At 42.6% G+C, this 22,674-nt stretch overlaps 2 protein-coding genes across 5 annotated transcripts; both read left to right on the top strand.

Moving 5' to 3' along the window:
- Positions 1–46: 46 nt before the first annotated feature.
- NPHP1 (nephrocystin 1) lies at positions 47–18,154 on the top strand. Of its 4 annotated transcripts, none has more exons than XM_075035327.1 (20): positions 47–130; positions 223–287; positions 816–876; positions 1,310–1,446; positions 1,893–2,097; positions 2,426–2,527; positions 3,374–3,465; positions 3,930–3,972; positions 4,508–4,592; positions 5,226–5,320; positions 5,986–6,114; positions 7,305–7,379; positions 8,122–8,232; positions 9,838–9,920; positions 11,155–11,231; positions 12,083–12,182; positions 12,591–12,703; positions 15,129–15,202; positions 16,030–16,074; positions 17,879–18,154. In XM_075035327.1, the coding sequence occupies exons 1-20, from the start codon at positions 62–64 to the stop codon at positions 18,152–18,154; spliced, it is 2,037 nt and encodes a 678-aa protein (XP_074891428.1). In that variant the 5' UTR covers positions 47–61. The 4 variants fall into 4 exon arrangements, with proteins under 4 accessions (XP_074891428.1, XP_074891429.1, XP_074891431.1 ...); XM_075035328.1 differs by having other exon boundaries at positions 12,086–12,182; XM_075035330.1 differs by having other exon boundaries at positions 17,825–18,036.
- Positions 18,155–20,088: 1,934 nt separating this feature from the next.
- On the top strand, positions 20,089–22,482 carry LOC142034314 (MAL-like protein). Its single transcript, XM_075035338.1, has 4 exons — positions 20,089–20,209; positions 21,338–21,505; positions 21,858–21,986; positions 22,344–22,482. Exons 1-4 carry the CDS (start codon positions 20,108–20,110, stop codon positions 22,404–22,406), a joined length of 462 nt encoding a protein of 153 aa, XP_074891439.1. The 5' UTR covers positions 20,089–20,107; the 3' UTR covers positions 22,407–22,482.
- Positions 22,483–22,674: the final 192 nt, after the last annotated feature.

A 22,674-nucleotide genomic window follows, 5' to 3' on the forward strand; every position in this document is an offset into this window, starting at 1 on the left:
CCCGGAAGTGACGGCATCGCGCAGCGCCGCTGCCCGTCCCCACCCCCGTTGCCTAGCAACCATGTCGGGGCGGCGGGCGCGGGGCCCGCTGCAGCGGGTGCAGCGGCGGAGCCGGGAGCTGCAGGCGCAGGTACCGGGGGGGGAACGGCCCGGCGCGGCCCGGCCCGGCCCGGCCCGGCCCGGCCCGGCCCGGCGGCTGACGGCACCTGTCCTGTGTTGCAGGTGGAGGCGGTGCGGGCGGAGAGCGCGGCGCCGGCCCCCGGGCAGCGGAAGGCCCTTTGGCAAAGGTGAGGCGGAGCTCCGAGGAGGTCCCACCGGCCGGCCCCTGCCCTCAGCCTTCCCCTCACTCTTAACTTGAGTAGCGTCCGGCGGCCAGGAGTTGCGTGGCTTAACAAGAACCGTCTCCCGGTTGCTCTCAGCAAAGCCCCCGGCAGATTCACTCCGTTCCCCGTCAGCTTTGCGTCAGAAGAAGGAACAGACGGTCCCCCGTACACCGTCCCGTTTTTCTCCTAATCGTACACATGTCTTCCCTGCCCCTTCTCCCTCGTCTGTTTTCCAGGCAGAAGCAACAGGCTAGCTGCTTCCCAGTCCTCAAGGGCTGAGGTAGTTTTAAGTGGGAACTTGCATGTCACAGGTAATAACCAGCTAATCTGCCGTTTGGGCTGGTATCGGTATTTGTCACGCTGCATGCACACAGAGCTGGGCGAAGGTCTGAGTGTCTAAATGGACATCTTTCAGTAGGTGTGCCTGATTTGGGTCACCCATCTATCAGAAGTTTAAGAAAGTGCTATCTATCTGTCTTGCTGTCAATGCAGATGTATGCAGCTGAAGAAACTGGTGGATGAGAATAGAAATGCTCTTCATGATTTGAAAAAAGTAAGTATGGAGATGAATTTGTTAATGGTTTTCTCCAAAATGCATCATGGAGAGCATTTAGAGAACACCAGCCTCCTCTGATTTTAGGTGCCTCAGGACAAGGGTGATGCCTAGCACTGCATGATGCCTGATTGGGATCTCTGAGATCCATTTATGTTATTTAAAAGCACATTTTTAATGCTTTATCATGTATAAGTTCTGTGCTTATAATGTTTATCAACCCAACACATTATACTGGGAGTGGAGAATGCAGATTTGAAATTTAACACAAAATTTCGTCTTGGCGGAGTAAAAGGGCAAGAAAGATGTCACTAAACGGGGAGTGACAGCAGCCCAGGAAGGTGAAAGCTTGTAAGACATGTGTGGAAACTAACTTTATAGGGGGACTTTAACTTTGATTCTTTGCGCAATTTGTTGTGTTCTTCTTTCTCAGGCTGATGAGCCTGCACCTGTGGGGAATTACAATCTGAGGAAAGAAGAAGAAGAAAAGCTATTGCTAAAACTCTCTCAGCAGCTGCAGAAACTTATTCTTGTCTTGGATCAGGATAATGTGACTACAAATCATGCGGCGTAAGTAGCTTAAACAAATATACTCTGCGCTTTTACTGAATTGTACACGTATGGTTGGAAAGGACCCTGAAAAATTGTTAGCTCATCCCTTTATTATTTTAACACACAGTTAAAAAACGAAGTGCTCATGAGCCAGCTCTTCTGGGGCTTATTTTCTTGATGCAGTCGTGAATGACTTGCTGGAATTTTCTGAGGGTGTTGGTTAATGGCTGAAATGTAATGTGGCTGTTGAGAGGAGAGGATGCAATGTCATCTACATGCTTAGGGAGGAAACACCATTGGGATTTTGGAGTTTTTTCAGATCAGGACAGAGAGCGAAACATAGGAATGAAAATTCTGTATCTGGATAATGTCCTTGCAGAGAAGTCCATGTTGCAAGGCTTTACAGCAATTTCAAGAAGTTTTGTTAAAATAATAATAAGAAAAGTTTGATTTATTTTGGGTAGGGATGAAGAACATCAGAAAGATCCTCAAACAGAAGATGAAAGTGAAGAAGAGGATGAGAGTCAAGATGAAGAAAGTAGTGAGGAGGAAGATAGTGAAGAAGCAGATGATGATGATGAGGACAAACTGTTGGATGATCCAAATGTTAAAGAATGTATTGCAGTGGGAAACTTCAATGCACAGCAGGAAGGGGACCTCACATTTACAGTAAATATGTCACTCTCAAAGTTTTTTGACTGGAGATCATCCTGTATTAAGGAATAACACCAATTAAATCCTATGCTTCTGGGATTCAGCTGGTTCTTTGTGGGATTCAGGGAGAAATGGCTTTTCCTGGTGTATGTTTGGCTTAGTGGAGTCCAGTGTCCTTTTGCCACCTTCTGTAGCAGCAGGGTCTGTCACAGTAGTCTGTGATCTCTGTTGTGGGTAAAATTAAGCTTTTGTGGTTTTGTTTGTTGGTTTTTTTTAAATTGTGCTTGGAGCCATTTTGAAATACTTGGCTGTGTTTTGTTTCTGTCTCTTTCTAATGGCAAAGAAAGGTGAAGTCCTACTTATACATGACAAGAAGGCGGATGGCTGGTGGGTAGCTGAAAACTCGAAAGGGGAGAGAGGCCTCGTTCCTAGAACCTACCTTGCGGTTAGTGTGCTGCAACCTTCTTCTGTTCTAGTCTCACCTCTGTTATGTATATTAATGATAATATAGCTGCATAAAATTGGTCATAATGCTTACATGGTGACACACAGCAGTGTTTTGCCAGTTATTTGGAAATAACACTGTGTTTGTGTACATGTGTATAGAGATAGCTAGCAAAAGTGGTATTTTTGTGCCTTGTGAAGATGAGACATGTAAGTGCAGAGAAGTTTTTTGAATATTGAAGTCATAATCTTTGTCACTAAAGGTCGGCTCTGAAGACTCCAAGCAGATATGGACTAATTCGGGCTTTTCATAATTTATAGGAAATGTGAGTCCATGTAAATGTTGGAGTATTTCGTAATTCAACAAGGTTTGGAAGAACTTCTTAAAAATGGATTTTAAAGCTTTGTAACTTTTTTAAAATTATTTTTAGAGTTGTTTACACATTTTAGTTTATGTACTTATGCACACATATATCCAGTGTGCAATTATGGTGAACATTTAAATGTGGGTACACAGTTTGGATTGAGTGATCAGATGGAATAGAGCTTTTCACAATGTAACTAAAGAGCATGTTGAGTAGCTAGCTTTTTACTTCACGATGCTGATGTATTTCTCTTTTTAAAGAATCCACTTTGCAAATGCATCCTCTTGCTTACTTGTAGGAATACTCCAATCCCTTGCTGTAGCTGCAGAACTAAGGGCAGTGTTCTGCAGTTACAGTGCTCTGGAGTGATGCATCACAGACAGAAAATCTCCTCTTCTAAACTATTAATGTGTGCTATGGTTGGAGAAAGAACAGAACTGTGAAGAAATCAAGCACTTTGCCATTTTGAATCTGAATTACAGGTCCATAATGAAGATGGTGAAAGCCAAGAGCAAAGTGAAGAACACATAGAAGTGGTGGATGAAACAGCAGATGGAACTGAAATTAAAAAAAGGTAAATGGAGTGATGTGAAAGCAAGTAAGTATAGAATTATTCTTCCTTTTCCTTAAATCTGGCAGTACATTTCTTACAGTGAGAATACCTCACAAGGGTATTTGGTCCTTTGCATTTTTCTTTTTAGTACAGCAGTCACTTGCTTTTCTTTTTTTTCAGTTTGCAGACACACTTCTACTAGAGTGGTTTGTTGGGGAGTTTTGCTTTGGTTTGGCCTTTTTTTTTTTTTTTTTCCCCCCCTCCCTCATAAGATCAAAGAATGACTGGGTCATGTATTGAGTTATGCTCCAGCTCATGAGACAGTCTAGCAATTAGTTTTAGTGGCTGGAAATATGTCATTACTAGGATCTCAGATAGGTATGGTTATTAAGCTGCTGCTGTTTGAAAACAAGTCAATATTTAGTGTTTAAATTTTTGTCCACCTGAGGATGATATATTATAAAAAAACATTATTTTTCTTTCAGAACAGATTCTCACTGGAGTGCTGTAAGAAGAGCTATCACAGAGGTAGGTATATCTCTTACATAGCAACTTCATCTACCATAATGTTAATTATTTTGTAGACGAGGTTTGCCTTTTACCAAACACTGTTTCTCATATTACAGATGGTTGTTTTTAATTAGCATCTCTATTTTATTTTTTGTAGCAAGAAATGCTACATGAATGTTCTCTAATGCTTTAGAAATGGGCTGCAGCCCAGCCCATATGTCTGAATGAAGATGCAAATAAGATGTCTTTTGTTGTTTTGCCACAGTAGTACTATACCATTTCTTTTTCAAGGGTATGATTTTGTTCTGTAACTGGCTTCTCTGCTGCTGCTTTGAAATGGAAGGGGGATTTATCAAAATAGGAGCCTGGGTTCACACATGAAACAGAGTAAAAGTTCCTCAGGATGGGCCACACTAGCTTCGGATGAGAAGAGGTGCCTGATGCCCCAGGTCTCTGACATTGGTTGTGTGAGAGTTCTAAATTAGGATAGAATTAGCTGTTAAAATAGCAGGAATACTAATATCCTTTTTCTTTTTCTTTTTTTTTGTGATAGAATGACACAGTAGAGGTACTGGCAACGATAGGAGCAGTTCCTGCAGGATTCCGCCTCTCCACACTTTTCCAGCTCTTAGAGGAAGGTAGGATTTTCTCACAATAATTGCAGTACAGGATTCTCAAGTGTCTGTGGTGAGTTTCTTATCCTGGTTACTAGCCTATTGGACTAAAATCGGTATTGCTTAATTGTACTTGGGTAATCTGTACAGGCTATACTTGACCCATCAAATAATGTATAAAAGCCTTTTTTTCTTCTTCAATTAAGTTTTCATTTATCTGTGTGAAATCCTGGCCACACAGAGGCAATGACAAATTTCCTAATGATTTCAAAGATTTCTCTTTGTCATATAGTTCCTGTTGACATTGCAGAAAATGATGAGGTTTTTTTCTTTAATCTTCCCTTTTTCTCGGACACCTTTTGGAGTCTCCACCAAATATATTACACATCTCACATTTTGTTAGTCTTTTTGTTTAAAACTGTTTAAAATCAGTAGCTCTTTTTGTTCATTAAATTACTGTGTTTCTGGAATGAAATACTTACAAATAGTAAAAGTACCCTTTTTAAAGGGTGTTTGTAGAAGGTACCTTCATAGTTTTGTTTGGACCAGTCAAATATTCAAACAGACTTTAGCCACATCTGAATTTTGGGTGTCGTTCATTTTGTGGCAATAAAGATAATAAAAAAATGTTAAGAATTTTTAAAATTACTCTTGTAGGCTATCAGTTTCGAGCAAGTTACTTTTTGCAGCCTGAACTTACTCCATCACAGTTGGCTTTCAAAGACTTGGTGTGGAACTCTGAAAAAAATACTGTGAGTATTACTGGTAAGAAAGCTATGATGCTTTTGGTTTGAGAGAAATGACAGGATCCCTAGACGCGAATTGCTAGAAATCTTTCGTATTGGTAGCCAAATATTGCTGTGAAACAGATGATGGGTTTTGATGTCAATCCAGACTCCTTAGGCAGTAGGTGTTACCACATCCTACTCTCTAATAGGCAAAAAATTGGTACAAATTGTCATGTTGGGTATCTTTTAAGAGTCACGTTTCATCTTAAGTTTGTGGGTTCCTTCGCTGTCTGGGGTGAAGCAGCTCTGCATGGGTGACTAGCCCGGATTTTTAAACCATGAGCTTCTGCTAGGCACTGTGAAATCATGAATTTAAATCGTCTTCTTTCATTTTGGCTAATGATTATGTCTTCATCTGCACCAGTTTTAGAATATTTCTTTCTTCTCAAACTTTGATAGGACCTTCTATCTGTCACAGTAAAATATTTGTAGTAATTTCCTTAGAAGAGGGCTAAAGGCTTATGAAGAAATTTTGCTGCTGCTGCTGCTAATACTACGCAAGCTTTGTGGTTAGAAGAATCCAGTCTAGTGAACACTACGCTTGATCATCTCAGTAAATAAACACAAAATGATACCATGTGCAGGAGGACCCTGTAGATTTAATCCTTCTTCTGTTGTCTGTATTTCAGATCTATCCTAGACCAACTCGAGTATCCCTGACTGTGACTTTGTGTAGCTGTAAAATGATTCCTCTCCCAGGAGTCAGTATACAGGTTCTCAGTAGACATGTTCGACTCTGTCTATTTGATGGCAATCGGGTAAGTTGTTTGGCTATCAAAAAAAGTCTTGATGAGTGGATCTTTCAGGATCTTTCACGCTTTGGCTCCTCTGGTAGCCAACTCCTCCAGTTATCTCACTCAGACACAGACACACGCACACAATCTGCCTCCCAAGCCGCTTAACTGACTCTCTGATTAGTCTGGCTCGATACTTGCCTGTGATCACACGCTGACATACGTACCCTCTCTCACTTGCAATCACTGCAGACACATAGGCCCCCACCAACCTGTGGTCTGGCTGGTTGCTGACACCTAGATGTACACACACACATGCATTCAGAATAGAGAGCCCGTTCACCCGGAAAAGTAGTTATAAATGGAGTTTAATGAGAAAACAGGACAGACTGCATTGATAGGTGCCAGGCATGTCCAGACATGCATACTTAGCCCTCTATTTTCCCACCCTTGTTACTCCATAAAGCACCTCGTTCCTTCCCTTCTTTTGCCTTTGGTTTCTCCCCTGGACATCCCATAGTAAGTCACCTGCGGTCCCAAAATGCCCTTCCCTGGCAGGCCAGTGTCTCATACCCCTAAGCAGTAACCCCTTTCAGTCTGAAAGGTGATCCAGTGAGCCGCTTCTGTTGACTCATCATGATGGGAGTTGCACCCAGCCCCTGGGGCTGTCCTGGGCAGCCCGGGGAGGGGCTGGGGCGGGAGCTCTGAGTCCCTAATTTCAGTTCCCCCACCTGCCATTGTGCCTCTTTTCTCCTTTATGTTTGTGGAGAAAAGCCTTTTCCAGGCTGATCTCTCTCCTGTGATAGCCTGGGAATAGCTAGGTCAGGGTCATATTCAGATTCCCCCACCTGCTGTTGATCCTCTGTGTTCCTTTGTGTGGATGTGTAGAGCAGCTTTTTTTTTTTTTTATGACAGAATCTGACGCTGATGATCTGACAGTTTTCTTTCAGCTGCACTGAACGGTCTTGGGGGCAAAGGTACTATTACTGGTGTATATGAAGCAAGGATGGTTGGAAAGTGCTCTGTGGCTTTAGAGAAAAGTTCCTCTGTAGTCCCTTAAACTGAAACCATCTGATAAAGTTGAAGAGAAAGCATAATTTTATCTTTGTTATGTGCAGTGTTGGATTAATCTGGGATAATACTGCATTTTCTTAAAACTGCATAGCTTTCCAGAAAAACTTGTCTTAGCTTTTTTCACCACTATCATGCTTTAGGTGCTGAGCAACATTCACACAGTGAGAGCTACATGGCAACCTAAAAATTCTCAAACGTGGACCTTTTCTCCAAGGGTAGGTATCTCACTCAGGGAGTGACATAGCCAGTAACTATCTATTTACAGCTTCTTATTTAGTGATGTCTATTTCTTCTGGTACTCGTGTTGAAATAAAACATACTGCAACCAAAATGAACGTGCAGAAGAGAAAAGACTTGCTGAAGTGCATGAATTCAAACTTAAGCAAGTGTTTTAGCAAAAATACTTTGGACAAAAGAGTTGGGGGGGAAGGAAAAGTAGCAGGAGGGACTGGTGATCCAGCTGCTGGCAGTGGTCAACTCTCAATCAATATCAGGTGCACACTATGTGGTGGTCATGGAGAAGGGAAGAGGCTAGCCAGTTTGCATGTGAGCTTTTGCTTTGCTTTCATTAAAAAAAGAGCACATGGTTTGTCCCGTGTTTCAGGTGCCGTGCAGGGCCACATTCACAGCAGGAGTGTTGTCATGTTTTACCCCAGTTGTTGCTGTGTTCTTGGAGGGAATTAAGTGCTTTTTGACATCTAAAGTTCTTTAATAGCTTGTAATCACACACAAAAAAAGTACCTTGGTAGCATAGCTGTGTTTCATGGCAAGATAAAGAATAAGGGGAGCAAGGTTTCAACAAAAATTGGTTCTTTACTCATCCTTTTCTTTTATTTGCAATGGGATTGGGTCCGAGATCTTACGTGAATGAGTGATGTGTTCAATGGCCTTTAAAAATCAGAGGGTTTTTTTAATAGCTACATTCACCATTTTTTCCTCCCCCTCTCTCCGTATTAGGTAACAGGCATTTTACCCAGCTTGCTCGATGGTGACTGTTTTGTCAGATCCAACTCTGTGTCTTCGGACATTGGTATATTATTTGAACTTGGCATCACTTATATTCGCAATGTAAGTGTGTAAAGTTGCAGTATAAATCATTCCAAGCACAGGTTTATAAAGTTAACTAGCTATTCCATGTTCAATGTTAAGCTGCAGTATCCCAGCAGCAAACTGTGAGATCCAAATGGAAATTTAGCTGAACTTTTCCTAGCTTACTATGAGATTGTCTTCCTTTTGGCTTCTGGGAGGAAGGAGAGAGATGTTGGGTTTTGGAACTTTTAGTTCTAGTCAATATTTAGAGAATAAAAGACTTTCTGACTAGTGGACACGAATGTACCTTTATTTACACTGAAATAACTTCTGTTAGTCTGCCAAAGATCTCATGTAATGTGGTTGCAAAGGACCAATTCTCTCTTCACTCCTGCATTGTTTTTCTATCTTTGTGATTTGTTTCAGACTACTGTGCTATATAGTTTGGAAACTAAAATTTTAACTGTTTAAATAGTATGGATACTGTTTCTAGCTGCAATTGATACAGATATATCCTATCCATCTAGGATATATCTGAAAAGTACAATGGGTAATGACACAATAGATGGTAAAGCCCCTAAGAACTACCATAATAGAAGGTGGATGCATGCAGGAGCATAAGAAACACTTAATATTTGGAGGATACAAGCTTTTTGGAACAGGTCACTATTCTGAAAGATCTCAGCCATTTTGTCAACAAGACTGACTCGAGTCTTGCTGCCTCTTTCTGAACACTTAATTTTTATTATGGTTGCAATCTTACTCAGGTGAATCTTGGCAATCAAGTCAATCACGGGTGAAAGATGGAAAGTGGGGTAACCACGATGGTTAGCAAGCAGGGTAGTAAATGGTGGGCAACAGAATTCTGAAAAGGTGGATAGAGAAGTTGCAAAGGGGAGTATTGCTGTATTTGCTCTTTCACTAATACCTGTATGAACTTAGGGTGCAGGAGTGCAGTGCTGATTAAGTGATGGTTCAGAGAGACCTAATGGGGCATAACAGCCCTCCTCAGGCTAATTGGAGTAGTCAAGATTATGCAAAGTTGTCTGGTTCTGTTAACAGCGTAAGTGTAAATGAAGGCTGGAGTGTGTACAAGTTCCTACCTGTTATTAGTGCTTTTGGGGTCTGGAAACAGATGGGCTGGCACACAGGATCAGCTCCCTTTCCCAGGCACTGTCTCTGGTACTATGAATAAAGCCTCCCCATGTACAGGGTCACTGCCTTGGAAACTGTTAACTCTGGAATCAGATGAGTAAATCCTCTGGGTAAATTTTTTTCCCTCCTTCTTTTTGTCCTGCATTCTTCAGAGCATCAGTGCAGGTTTGGGGTTTTTTACCTTTGTATCTGTGCATTTCTTCTTTTTCAGGAGCTTGATCTACTTAGGTTTCTCTTAAATGTGTATTTCTTGGCTTAATAAATCCTTGTCTCTTAAATATGTTCATGGACAATCAGCCTCAGTATAACTGTGTGTGCTGTTTAGAAAATATCTTCAAACACCTGCAAATGCCCCATAATCAATGTTTGCTTACCACAAATCTGGGGCTTTTACCATTTTAATGTGATTATTCTAAATAATTGTTTGTGATTCAGTTACTCATTCTGGTTTAGCTGCTCAAGTTATTTACGTTTCTCCTTTTTTTCTAGTCAACAGGTGAAAGAGGAGAGCTAAGCTGTGGCTGGGCATTCCTGAAGCTTTTTACTTCTAATGGAATGCCTGTTCCTTCCAAGTAAGCTTATTATGTTTTCCTCTCTCTCTCTCTCTCTCTCTCTCTGTATATACATCTATTTTTAGGCTAGGAGTAGGGGCAGGTGTAATCCAGACTAATGTGCAGGTTGTACCTGGTCTTTCAGTGAGAATGCTGGTCCTGCTTCCCCACCCAGTGTATGTTCTACTAAGTTTGTGTGGGAAAAGTGCCCAACATTCAGGTTTGAAATGTTGCAAGTGAATATGTGTTTAAAAATATTCTTCAGTGGAATTTTAAAACCATGGAAATGTCTGAGTTAATAGGGAGTTATATAGAGGTTTGTTTATATAAAATAGAATCATTACCTAAATTGAAGGTGACAAGGTCCTTTTTGGTTCTGGCTCTTCTTTATGTGCACTTTGCCGTATATATGTAAAAATTAGGAGATTGGTTTCTAAGACCTGGGAGCAGGTAAGAGCTGTTGCGAATGAAGCTCTTACCATTCACTTGGAGAGTGTGAATAAGCTTGTATTTTGTAGCTGATCTATGATTAGTTCATGGGTCCAAAAATCTTAAAGAATAATAAAATGTATGTATTTCTATTTTATTAAATGTAGGAAAGCTTTCTGTTAATTTACAGAAATGATTCATTGTAGATCAGACTTGCAATACTTGGTTTTTACCAAATATATATACAGACATATATATGTGTATTCTGAATATATTTGGATTACAGGGCAAAAAAAATACCCACAAGAGACCTCTGCTGTTCTCTAAATCTCTTCTAAATCTGATCTCTTAACATTGTTTTTCTATTCCATTATGTTAAAGATAGTATCTAGAGAGTGAAATTGCATGCTTGCTTCAACAGTGGCTTAGTCTTGACAGAACTGGGATTACATTATTATTCAACATTTTAAATCTTCCGAATCTAAAATTTGCTCCATAAACAATGACTCCTCAAAAATATTTTAGTGAAACAATTGCTAAATTTCATATAAGAAAAATACTGGGAGTCATGTGGAAAAGAATCAATGTTGCTAATTTCTTCTAAAATAATTAACTAGTTTCCCAGTATAATACAAGTTTCAAATTTATCATTTGAGGTTTGGTTACTTCATTAGGTGTAGTCATTTCTTATAAAATACTAGTCATAACATCAAGCACCGTGTTGTTTTTTTATTTGAGATAGCAGGTTTCTTTCTTTCTCAGAAAGATGTGCTGTTCTCACATATCCTTACATCTTTTCATTTGAACTATGCTGCTCTTTTCACAGGATGTATGAGCTGCTATTAAATGGTGGTACTCCCTATGAAAGAGGCGTTGAAGTTGACCCATCAATATCAAGAAGAGGTGTGGTTTCTCCTAAACATTATATAAATGAAATGATACAACAAATGCTGTACCTATTTTACAACATGCTGTCATTATCTCCCATTAGCATGCGGTCACCACAGCCTGGTTTGGTTTTGTGTGCTCTCGTTTTGCGTGCTCTCTCATGAGAGTTGATTGTTAGGGCTGGTGGGATTCAGAACTGCCAGTGCTAATGTTTCTGTAATTTCCAGTTTTTGCAGGTTGAGGGTTATTTCTGATAAATGTATTCAATTATTTCTTTAGCTGCACTTAACACTTCTTGGCTATGGGGTGATGGTGCAAGGCTCAGCAGTTACACTGGTCTGAAGAGTTCCCAAGCCAGGCTGTTCAATCCCATATCACTTATGCACAAGTTGCACATGTGCATAAACACGCTACAGAATATCTCTACTGGTTCTTCCCTGCGGGGTTGAATAAAGCTTCGCTAAGGGTTGGTTCAGATGACAGACCACTTGTGTTTTAAATAAGGGTGGCTGTGGCTTTCCTCTGGAAGCTGTAATAACTTCCATTTGCCAGTGACACGTGCCACAAGCTACAGAAGCCTTTACCTTTTGGGTTTGGACACTTACCTCTGCATTACTCCCTGCATATTATGAATCCACCATCCTCGAGAGAGGATGGATAACTAGTTTATGTTAGACTAAATGTTGATATAGCTGATATGTTGGTATGTTTTCAGATGTTCAATTCCTCCTGGTTTTTAGACCATCCTTAAACCATTACAGTTACAGCAAAGCATCTCTTTCCAAATTTAAATGTCCATTCTTGTAATATAATGCTTAATATTATCTCAAAATGACAGATTTCATATCGGGTATTTATTTCTTAAGCAGGCAGTGGTGTTTTTCATCAGTTTATAACACTCAAGAAACAGCCTGTGCTTGTAGTGAAACTGAGGTCATTATGTGCACAGTCAAAAGACATCCTGAAGTAAGTATGCATGTGTGCTGCCATAAAATGAAATTTCAGATAGCCTAGAATGGTACCAGAGATCTAAAGTGTTCCCCTTCCCTCAAACACTGGCTATGGAAAAATCTGAGGGTCATGTCACCTGCATATTGTACTTGGTCTCTGTTTGACGCTTAGAGCTATTTTGTTGAAAACAACTGAAGACTCTATAAGTTTAGATAATATTCAAAACTGCAACAGCAGGAGTCTGGGTCTTGTAGCTGTATCAACGTACACATTAAAAAGTTCTGATAGATTCATGGAGATGCCAATATAAGCTAATAATCATCTCCATGAAGCTGTCATTACCCTCAAGTTTTGGTGAACAATGCCTCGTAGGAGCAGTTTTCAATAAAAATCTCAACTGCATGTTCTTTATTTTCTCAACAGTTTGCTACCAGAAACATTAATTGGCAGTATGTGCTACATCCATCTCTTGATATTTTATCGACAAATACTTGGTGATGCACTCCTGAAAGACAGAATAAGCATGCAAAGCACAGGTAAGAATTGCTGTTGTGGAGGAGAACTCAGTAATGGAGAGTGTGTTGGAGAAAGACCAGGTTCCTGAAGAGAATTACTCTTGCCAGAGTCTTCCTTTTGTAACCCCCACTGATACAGGGTACTTGCAGAATTTTGTTCCCTGGTAGTGCTGGTATTGACCAACCATCTCACAAGGTTAGGAGGTCATGCTCCCTGTGTAGAGGATTTCAGTGCTTTAACTTTCAGTCTGCAGGTGTTGTGGGGACAAATAGAAAGCCGTTGTCCCTGCTGATAAAAGAGAACAGCCTCTTGCTGTGAATACCACCACTCAGTGTGTTTGCATTTCAAACTAGTAATATTTCAACTCGCATCTAATGTGTTGCCCTGTTTGACATCAGTTCACATCACAGAACGCAAAAACCACAAGAACAGTTTTGTTTTCTGTGAAGTATGAATTAAGTGCTTTCAGTGAAGTTCTCGTTAAAAAAAAAGCCTATGTGGATAGGAAAATGGTTATTTCTAAATAAATAAACAAATAAATAAAAAGCAAATAAAGATAAAGGATTATTTGCAAGAGAAATGTTTCCTTTTCACCACCCATGCAATGAGAGATTAGACATGCACACAGGTTTACTCATTCATTTCTAGTGCATGCATGTTCTCTGAGTTACAGAAGAGATTAGGCAGATGTTTTTGTTATTGAGGCTAAGCCATCCTCTTTACTTTTTTGTTAATTATTATTTACTTATTGACTAATGCAGCAGGGAGAGACAGACGTGGAAGAGTTCTGGTTTTAGAACTCAGTATCTTGCTCTGATTTTGCAACTCTATCTTATTCTTTCCACATCTTTCCTTCAACAGAACTGTAATAGTTTATAGTCGTCTCCATTTTAAAATCAAATTGAAACATGGAAAAATTACATTTCTTAACTGTACTACAGGTGAATTTATATTGGTACTGCAAAGTGATTTTTCTTGTGTTTTCTCCTGTCTCTTCTCCAGACTGAATTATGTATCATCTGTTCCTACTGCAAATAAATTTGCTTGTGCACTTACTAACATTTTTAACTTACAATCTTTAGCCATACTTAGGCATCTGAATTACAGGTTCATCTTTCAAAGGTGCTCAGAACTTAACTCCCTTCCTGATTTTCTTGCACTTTAATATACATTCTGAGTATACTGATTTCAGTATCCGAAAGTCAGACCCTTTCATAAATTAATGCTTTATTTAATACATTTATCACAGAGAAACTGAAAATGCTTAGTTTTTAAAGGCCACCTGAGAACCGCTATACTTACTTGATTTATCTTTATAATGTAGGACAATAGATCAGGCTGATGACCTCTCCTGGAGTTAAATTGCATCCATTTGGATTCAGACTTCATTTGAAATTATTTAAAGGCTTTACCCCAGCATTTCAAAAGTTGTTCTGGTAGCCATTTTCTACTTTTTTCTGGTGTAACAAAACAAGATTTCTCTTATTTCAAAATCAACTATCACTTTAGAAATAGGCAACTTAAAATGCCTGTTTTATTTCACAAAAGCAATTGGTTCTGGCTTGCTTCTGTGAAATGTTTTGTTATTTGTAAATGGTTAGTGTTTACTAAACTTTCCATCAACTTCAACATGAAGAAACAACAGTGTACATTAAATATTTAAAATCGTAAGAGAAAGAAAACACTTCAACCAAAATTCCTCTATATGTCACTTGTAGCACTCTTGTAATCTCATCCACAATCTCATTAACTAAAATAATGGCAGGACCCCTGTGCCACTGGGGCTCAAGATTTGCTGTGTGTCATAACAGAGAGCTTTGATTCCTGCTAGTCATGGGGAGGCAGCTCTGCCTTGCCTGATTTTGATACAGCCAGCCTGTTCAGCTCAAGCAGGAGACCCAGCCATTACCTGGTAGCTAACCTGAAAGGCACGCAGGAGACCTGTGCAGTTTGATGATGTGCCCCATTTGGTAAATTTACTATGCCACTTGTTACCCGGTTATCTTAAAATCGCACACAACACAAGCCAGGTTAAGGTAGAATGAAAGTGTGTTTATTCATAACATCCAATTAAGGCAGCACAATTTCAGATGTTTATAAAAAAGACAGGTGCAGAAATGAGGAAAAACACCTCAGTCTACCCCTAGGTTAAATCAGTAAGGCCTCTTGCTTGCTGGCTTCTCCTAATAAAACAGCAATCGTTTTTTGTCTCTTGTCTCTCAGGTTAACTCTGTCTCTCAGCCACTGAGAGTTTGCTACAGTCAGAGAGTGCAGTTGTTAGAGAAGCTTTTCTACCTTCCCTGCTGCTCTGGAGTACTGTTACAGCTAATTTTTCCTTTGAAGTAATCTGAGTGGAGAGGATGTGCTGAATACATTGATGTGTCAATACCTTGAAAACCATCCTGTTTCTTCCTTAGCCTTGAATGTGTTTGTTTACCATTTCAGATTTAATCTGTAATCCTATTTTAACAACTTTCCCTCAACTCATGGATCAACCAGACCTGATGGATGCACTTCGGGTATGTTATCTACATATTGTTCAATTACATCTGACGTGTCAGGTTTTCCAGATAGTTTTGCAAAATTTGAGATTTTTTTTTATCCTGTGGAAAGATAAATAAATGGAAAAGCCAAACAGCAGAAAAAGTTTTATAATTGTTTCAAGTACGTGCATATCTTGTGTGTCTTAGTGCCTTCAAAACTGCAAGAGAACGCTTGAGTACATTCATAAGGGATGCAAAGACATGAATTGGCTAGTTTGAGCACTGCTAGCCATGTAGCCAGAGCAAGAGAGTGCTCAGGTGGATTAGCTGTCTGAATGTTCGTCTGGCTTCTAGGACAGTGCTGCTTTCATGACAGGGAGGAGCTGACTTAGCTTCTGACTGGCAGGACACTGCTCACCCTATTTACACCGCAGTCCGTCGCAGGCATCCTAGTACCAGACAGCAACAGCCGAGTTATTTCTGCCTGAAGGACACTTCTGTTAGAAGCTGTCAGCCTTTGGGGTTAGGCTGTATTTCTCCATCCTTGTAGGGTGGACAAAAATCAACCTCAGTTGTAACTGATTTTTCTGAAAAGAAAGGATCCCCTTGATTTCATTTATATGGCTCTGATAATTTCAAATCTCCAAATCCTTGCATCTGTAAAATTTGGTGGAATGGCTGTTTGCTTAAATCAACTAAACTGGCACAAGGGAGAAATGGGGAGTATGAGGAAAGTGGGACTGCAACACAAGCTTAAACTACTGCGGGATTGGATTGCAGTGAGAGAGATTTTTGCAGCTAAAAATGGAATTGCTTTAGAACTCCACAATCTCAGTCTGATTTTACATTTCATTTCATTTTAGAGTGCTTGGGCAGATAGAGAAAGAACATTGAAGAGATCTGAGAAGGTAATAAAGTACAGGTTTTTCTTTGACATATATTCAATCTAATTTGAACCAGAAGCTGTCAGTGTTATTGCTAGTTAACTTTTCCTCTCACCATACATTTATTTAGAAAATGTAAATAAGCTAAATGCAGTTCTTAACATTTCTTACCCATATTTCTAACAGTAAACTAGGAGAAGGAACATGAAATTAACTTGTAACTTTTTGTCTCAGTGTTTGTATGTGGCTGTTAGTGGGGAAGCTATTACAGATTCATACCTGAAGCGTGGCTCCTTTTCATGATGTGCTTCCAATACTTCACTGGTAAAAGCTTTCCACTGGTACAAAAGGGGCTGTGTATGCCCACAAAATAATCTTTCTGCCTCCAAAAAGACTGTGAGCTCCTCCCACAGTCTGCCTGGAAAAAGGTCCCCAAATTCTGCAAATCTCCCTACCTCAGACAGTTATGATCTCCCATTTTGGCGTGTAGACAGCTGGAGAAGAACTGAATTGGCCATGTCACCAGGTTTACCTGTACCTTGTCCTACCTTCTGTCCTCTGGACAAAGAGAAGCTGTAGGTATCTGAATGAGAAAGGCATTGGTTCTTGATCCAAGACACTTCACTTCTTGGGAGCAGCAGCAGGGTATTTCATTCATTGTGCATGCTACTGAATAGATACACAAAGAGATCTCCCTGTTTATGCAAACAAAATGCAATGCTCTTGAGTCAGAATCACTTTTTCAAGGCCATTCATCCAAAATGAAAGCTGATCTGCTCAAAGAATTAGTAACTCCTCGCTATCCCAGAACCATCCAGTTTTACCTGATTTGTCATGTGCCACTCCCATGGTAGGATTGCTGCCTGGCGAATTCTTACTCCTTGCATGGTTATATGATGTTTAGCTGCTAAATCTCCTGCTGAGATGTGAAGTGTTCAATGCCAGTCATAGCGCTCACATTTCTAGAACGTTTCTGGAAGAGTTCAGTGGTCAATAAGTTTTCCAGGAGGCAGTGCTCTGTCTCTGTCCTTCTTGCATGAAGGGGTTTTTCTAGTGTGCCTGTGGAAAACGAGGCACACAAATCTTGTCTAGTTAAAGTGGTTGGGATCTTTCAGTGTTTGATAATTGGCCAGGCTGATTCTTAGTTTCTGGGTTTTGCAAACTGGTCTTTACAGGGGAGGGCGTAATTCTCGCCACACACAGAATGTCCTGTCAAAGTGTGAAATAACACTACTTATGGTGTGGCCTTACCTCCTGCTAAGAGCCACGTGCTGCGCGGAGCGTGGGATTGTTGCAACTCTCTGCCTAGGGCAGTAGAGAAACAACTGGAGTTTGGGCTTCCGAGGTGGGGAGGATCTGGCACTTGCCCGGCAGCCATGGCAAAGAGTCTCTCAGTCTGTACCTGCAGAGGCTGTGGGGAACAGTTGTCAGACGCTGGTGTTTTTAGGAAGAAATAGAAATACCCCATGAGCAAAAGGCTCTCAGTGACCCTTGTACAGATTGCCGTTTTGTGGTAACACTGCCAGGGTTTGGCTGCGTATCGCTGCTGTTTGTTGTTTGGAAGAATAGGTGGGTTGAAGAGCAGATTTGTTGATCTATAGTTCATATAGTGTAATTCTTGGTGGTGAGTTTAAGGCTCATCCAAGCTAACTGACGTTTGCTTAGAAAGATCAAATCTCATCCCGTTGTTATCCTGGGAACTTGGGGTTAGTCAAATGTTTTCTTGTTTGTTTGTTGTTTTTTTTTTCCTGCGTACAATACTTCTGGAGAACAGCTTGGCAACACCACGTATTTGCACTGAAGTATTTTCAAATACTCTTCTCTGCAGAGAGATGGAGAATTTCTGAAGTCTCTGTTTGTCCTGGTGTACCACGACTCTGTCTTCCCTCTCCTCCAGTCCACTTTCCTCCCTGACTACAAATGGGCTGAGGAAGAGTCTGAAGCATCTCGCTGGAAGGCCATTGCTGACTTTTTGAAAAAGAGCCAAGAGAATGATGGTGCACTTCAGTATTTGCTGTCACCAGAAAACACTCACAGAGCCTTTGATATCTCAGAGCTGGCTTACGATTTCTTAGAAGTGAGGAAAAACAATCCTGGGGTATGAATGGATTATAGAAAACTATACGGGCTACGTAAGAATGGGGTAACAATATAAATAAATTCTTACAAAAAAGAAACTGTGTACTATCTGAATTGTGATGAATATTTTAACATATTTAACATTTTGAGAGACTAAAATTATTTCACCAGTTTAACTAATGTAAATTGTATTTTAAATTTTGCCCTTTGGAATGTTAGTCAAGGCTATGGTTGTCTGTTGCTAAGTGTACCTGTTGTAGCCACATCAAGTGTCCTATTTTGCCTAAGCTGAGCAAATGCTGAGGCAGCACTTTTCTCCTCTTGTGCACCTTCCAATTAATTTACAGTTTTGTTTTAATCAGGGTGAACAAAAGACTCTTTTTCACAGTACCCCAGTCGATGGGTAACAGGCAAGGAAAATAGCAATGACCTTTAAGAATGCTGCTGAGCAAGGTCAGCCAGGTTAGGGAAAAAAACTCATCTCTTGTCCAATCAGTGGACAGCAAGCTGTTCTGTATTTAGACTGTTTTACTGTTTTTCTTTCCCACTCAGGAAAAGGTTGGGTTATTCATAGGAATGTGCTTGACCCACCTAATACAAATAAAAGCTGGTGAGAATTCAGGGCACGCTGTGTTTCCCCTGCACACAGTCATGCCATACGGTAGTTCCCTCTGTGCTGACTTTCTAGGGCAGGCTAAGATGCTGCAGGGTACTCCTCAGATGGACCAGGATGTTAAAGGCTTCTTTCCCCTGAGCAGTTTGTAACCACAGGCTGTATGTGCTGCCTGCTCCCAGTGGGAAGTTATTCATCCGATTTCTCTCTTGTGCTGGAGTGTCTGGATGCTATCCACATGCTGATGGGTATGTTGCCACTGTGTCCCACGAGGCAGGCGGGCACTGAGTCACGTGTGGATTTAAGTCTCAGCCAGGCACTAGTTTTGTCTGGTATGAAATGTTGTTTTAAAGCCAGATCTTTCAAAGACCACAGCACACTGCATGGAGCCCAAAGCCAGCTCCCACTGACAGCATTTGTAAACTGGAGCCTCCAGAAATGCCACAAAGTGCTTCCCCCCAGCCTAGGAGGGGCTTGGACAATAAGAAACAGCATGGATTTGATCTTTGCTCTGTATTGTGCAGGAGCTTGTCATAGGCTCTAAATTCTTCGGGCATCACATCCTAACAGAGAGATATGGTATTTTACTAGGATGTTGTCCTCGTGCTGTAGCGTGTTGTCTAAGTTAGTGGAGTCATTCTGTCCTCTCTAGGCCATGAGGCAGATGCCACCTTCAGCCTTTCATCCCACCAGTTATTGGTGAGTTATGGGGTGAGGCAGAGTCTGCTGGAGGAAACAGCATGTGCTTGTTGAATCCAACAGGTAGAAATGAAAGCTGTCCCAGTAGCTGTCCTTCAGACCCTTCTGGGCACTTAAGAGCACACAGGCAAACCCTCCCGTGTTTTACCAGCGTGTTGAGTTGTCTGTAAAAAATGTTCAGCTGCAAGTTTTTGAAGGCTGGACGTGCCTGGTGGGTGTGGGGGAATCTGATGTGAACACGGAGCAGAAACCTGAACAGAAAGGGGAGGAGGCAACAACAGTGGAAGCAAAAATATTTCAGGCTTGAAAGAGTGCCAAGGACAAAAATTGATTGCAGGAAATGTTTTTGCCCTGGTGTGGTGTAGGATTTTTTTCTCCCCCCTCTTGTTAAAAGACCATGAATTGATTGTGTGCTGGTGGTGAGGCTGGGGTCCTGTTGGTCTCCGGTCCCAGTGTTGGTGGCAGGGTGTGTGAAGCCAGCTGCAATAACCGGAGGGCTGCCGAGGGCTCCTTCAGCCAGAGGAAGCAGTGTGGTGCCAGCCTGGGCTGGTTTCTGTGATTACGTCCCTACGGGTGTGTCAGTTAAAACCTCACGCAGGAGCGGCGCAGCACAGGCAAATGTGAGCGAAGCCGAGCCGGAGCGGTCACGGCATCAGCTGAGAAGAGATGGCCTCAGCGAGTCCCCCTGTGGCCTCCACACAGCCCACCTTGCCCTCTGGACCTGCTGTCTTCAAAACGGTCCCCTACGCCTTCATCCTACCGGAGATAGTGAGTATGCTGAGCTTTGCTGCGTTACAGCACCCCGCTAGTGGCTCTAGCGAATTTAAAAATCAGGGAGCAGCCCCCAGAATGATCCTGAAGACAGCATTAATAGGAAATAACATCTTCTCTTTTGCTTATACTGAATGCACAAAGGTGATCTTTGTGATGTTTTTGGAACAGCTTGAGGGCAAGATACAGTCCAGGTCCACGCCACAGCCTGCATAAGGGTCACTGGCTGCTGTGGGGCTGGGAGAGACTGAAGAATTGCCAGCGACTCCAGGGCAGGAGCAGCTCTGGTTATCACACAGAAATTGCTTGAAAATCAAGGAAATTTCATTCACTGTATTCAGTCTTTCCAAGGGCTTGAAGGCAATTGGGTGTTGTGTGACATTCCATGAATCCTTCAATTGCTTATGGGTCCAGAGGGCAGTCGGTGGGACTGGCTGAGATACCTGATGGTGTACTTTGACACATGACACAGCGCTGGTGACCCACACCACCCACGCTTCATGGGCGCAATTGCTGTGGATGGGCTTTGCTGTGAGCTGCCTGTGCTAGTGGGCTCAGCTCCCCGCTGCAAATCTGGGGGGCGGTTCATCCACCAGAGCTGGAACGGCACAGGGTGGCATGAGCTTATCCAGATAACCCTGCACGCTACCTGTGCACAGTAAATATTTTGGGTGGATCCAGAGCAAGCGACTCACTCTGGGCTGGTGCGTGGAGTCAGGGGGAGACTTCCTCATGCTGTGATTTCAAGCCCAGGAGATTAATGAGCGGGCAGGGCTGGGCTGATGGGGCTGTTCACCTTTCCCAGATAAAAGCACATTTTCTGGCTTCTCTGCCAAAGGCTTCGGCGTGAGATGTTTCCTTGCATTGAATACAGCAGCAAACCTTTGCCTTTTGTAATAAACATTTTTAAGTATTTTCCAAGAGTGTTAGGGGAAACTCGTGCCAGCTTGTGGTGCTCCTGTCATGCTGGGATGCTACAGGAGGCTGGTCCGCAGTGCCTGAAGATGCAGGGCTTCTCAACAGCCGCTGGGGCCAGTGTGGGAGGGAGGTGAGGAGAGACTCAGGGAGGAGAAGGGGCTTTCCCCATTCCGTGCTCACCGGAGGCACCTGTGTTTGTCCCCGCAGCTCTGCGGGACCTGGGTGTGGATCCTCATCTCTGCTACCTCCGTCTCCTTCCCACTGCTGCAGGGATGGGTGATGTACGTGTCCCTCAGCTCCTGCCTCATCTCCCTGCTGCTCCTTATAAGCTACCTCTTCGGCTTTCACAAAAACAGCGAGAACTGGAAAGTGCTGGTAAGGAGGGGCTGGGACACTGGCAAGATGTTGGCAGCAGCAGTGTGGGCGCAAGACCGCTGTGGCTGGTGACGGGTTAGCCGGCCAGCTGCCGGCCCTTCTGCAACCAACCAGCCTTTTTTCTTCCTTTTTCCTTGATTGGAAATGCCGAGGGAAGCTGTGCTACGCTGCAGGTGCTGTGTGGGCACGGGGGAGGGTTTGGCATGGTACAGGGGTTTGCTTCCAGCCCCTGTCTGGGCACGTCTGCTGTTTGAGCACTCGCACGTGCAGAGGATGGACCTCATCCTCAGGGCGAATCAGAAAAGGACAGTCCCGGGCAGGCTTTGATCCTCGCCGCTCCTTCGTATTGCAGGACAGTTTGTACCACGGTGCCACAGCCATTCTGTACATGAGCGCTGCTGTCTTGCAAGCCAATGCAACCATCCGCTCCGAGCTTGGCCCCAACTCGCCACTTTACTACCAGCTCAACAGCGCCGCATCGGTGAGTCAGTCCAGAAAACCCCAGGCAGGCCGAAGCACCTGCAGTTCCCCTTGGGGAGATGTAAGAGCAAATATTAAAGCCACAGCAGAGCCACCCCAAGCCCAGCAGTGTCATACTGGTCAGAGCTTCAGCTCCTCATCTCTTGCATTGTGCAGCCAGCGTGGGCTTCTCAGGGTCCAGCAGCTCATGGACAGCCGTGTGTGACAGCCTTCTGGGAAATGTGGGAGGCTTTGCCTTTTCTTTGAGGCTGGAGAGAGCTCTAGGCTGGGAGGTTTCTCTAGGTCAAGAGCACTGAGAGGAGATGGGGTTAGACTCTCCCAGCTGACCCCAGCTTTTGCTCTTCTTCCTCTCATGCAGTTCTTCGCCTTCATCACAACCTTCCTGTACATCCTCCATGCCTTCAGCATCTACTACCAGTGAGCCTGGCAGTGCCAGCTTTGCCTCTGCAGGACCAGGGCTGTCCCAGCGCGAGGGATGCAGCTGTCTTACACCATGGTGTCCTGGCCCCAGCCCTGTCACCCACCCTGTGGGGACGGGGGTTGCTTTTTCACTTCATTGAAGGAGGGATTTTTGTACAGCTGTGCCGTGTCGGTGTGCTTGTGGGGACATTTTGTGCCTTGCCTATGGGCTATGCAAGGGGAGGGACTGGGTGCAGGCTCCAAGGTTCTGCCAAATATAGACAACCAAG

Source organism: Buteo buteo, chromosome 9 (assembly GCF_964188355.1).
Source record: "Buteo buteo chromosome 9, bButBut1.hap1.1, whole genome shotgun sequence".
Lineage (NCBI taxonomy): Eukaryota > Metazoa > Chordata > Aves > Accipitriformes > Accipitridae > Buteo > Buteo buteo.

Coding starts and splice junctions, on each gene's coding strand:
- LOC142034314 (XM_075035338.1), top strand. CDS start 20,108: ATGGCCTCAGCGAGTCCCCCTGTGGCCTCCACACAGCCCACCTTGCCC. Junction 21,506..21,857: donor GCGAGAACTGGAAAGTGCTG/GTAAGGAGGGGC, acceptor TTCGTATTGCAG/GACAGTTTGTACCACGGTGC. Junction 21,987..22,343: donor AGCTCAACAGCGCCGCATCG/GTGAGTCAGTCC, acceptor CCTCTCATGCAG/TTCTTCGCCTTCATCACAAC.
- NPHP1 (XM_075035327.1), top strand. CDS start 62: ATGTCGGGGCGGCGGGCGCGGGGCCCGCTGCAGCGGGTGCAGCGGCGG. Junction 288..815: donor CGGAAGGCCCTTTGGCAAAG/GTGAGGCGGAGC, acceptor CTGTCAATGCAG/ATGTATGCAGCTGAAGAAAC. Junction 15,203..16,029: donor ACCTGATGGATGCACTTCGG/GTATGTTATCTA, acceptor ATTTCATTTTAG/AGTGCTTGGGCAGATAGAGA.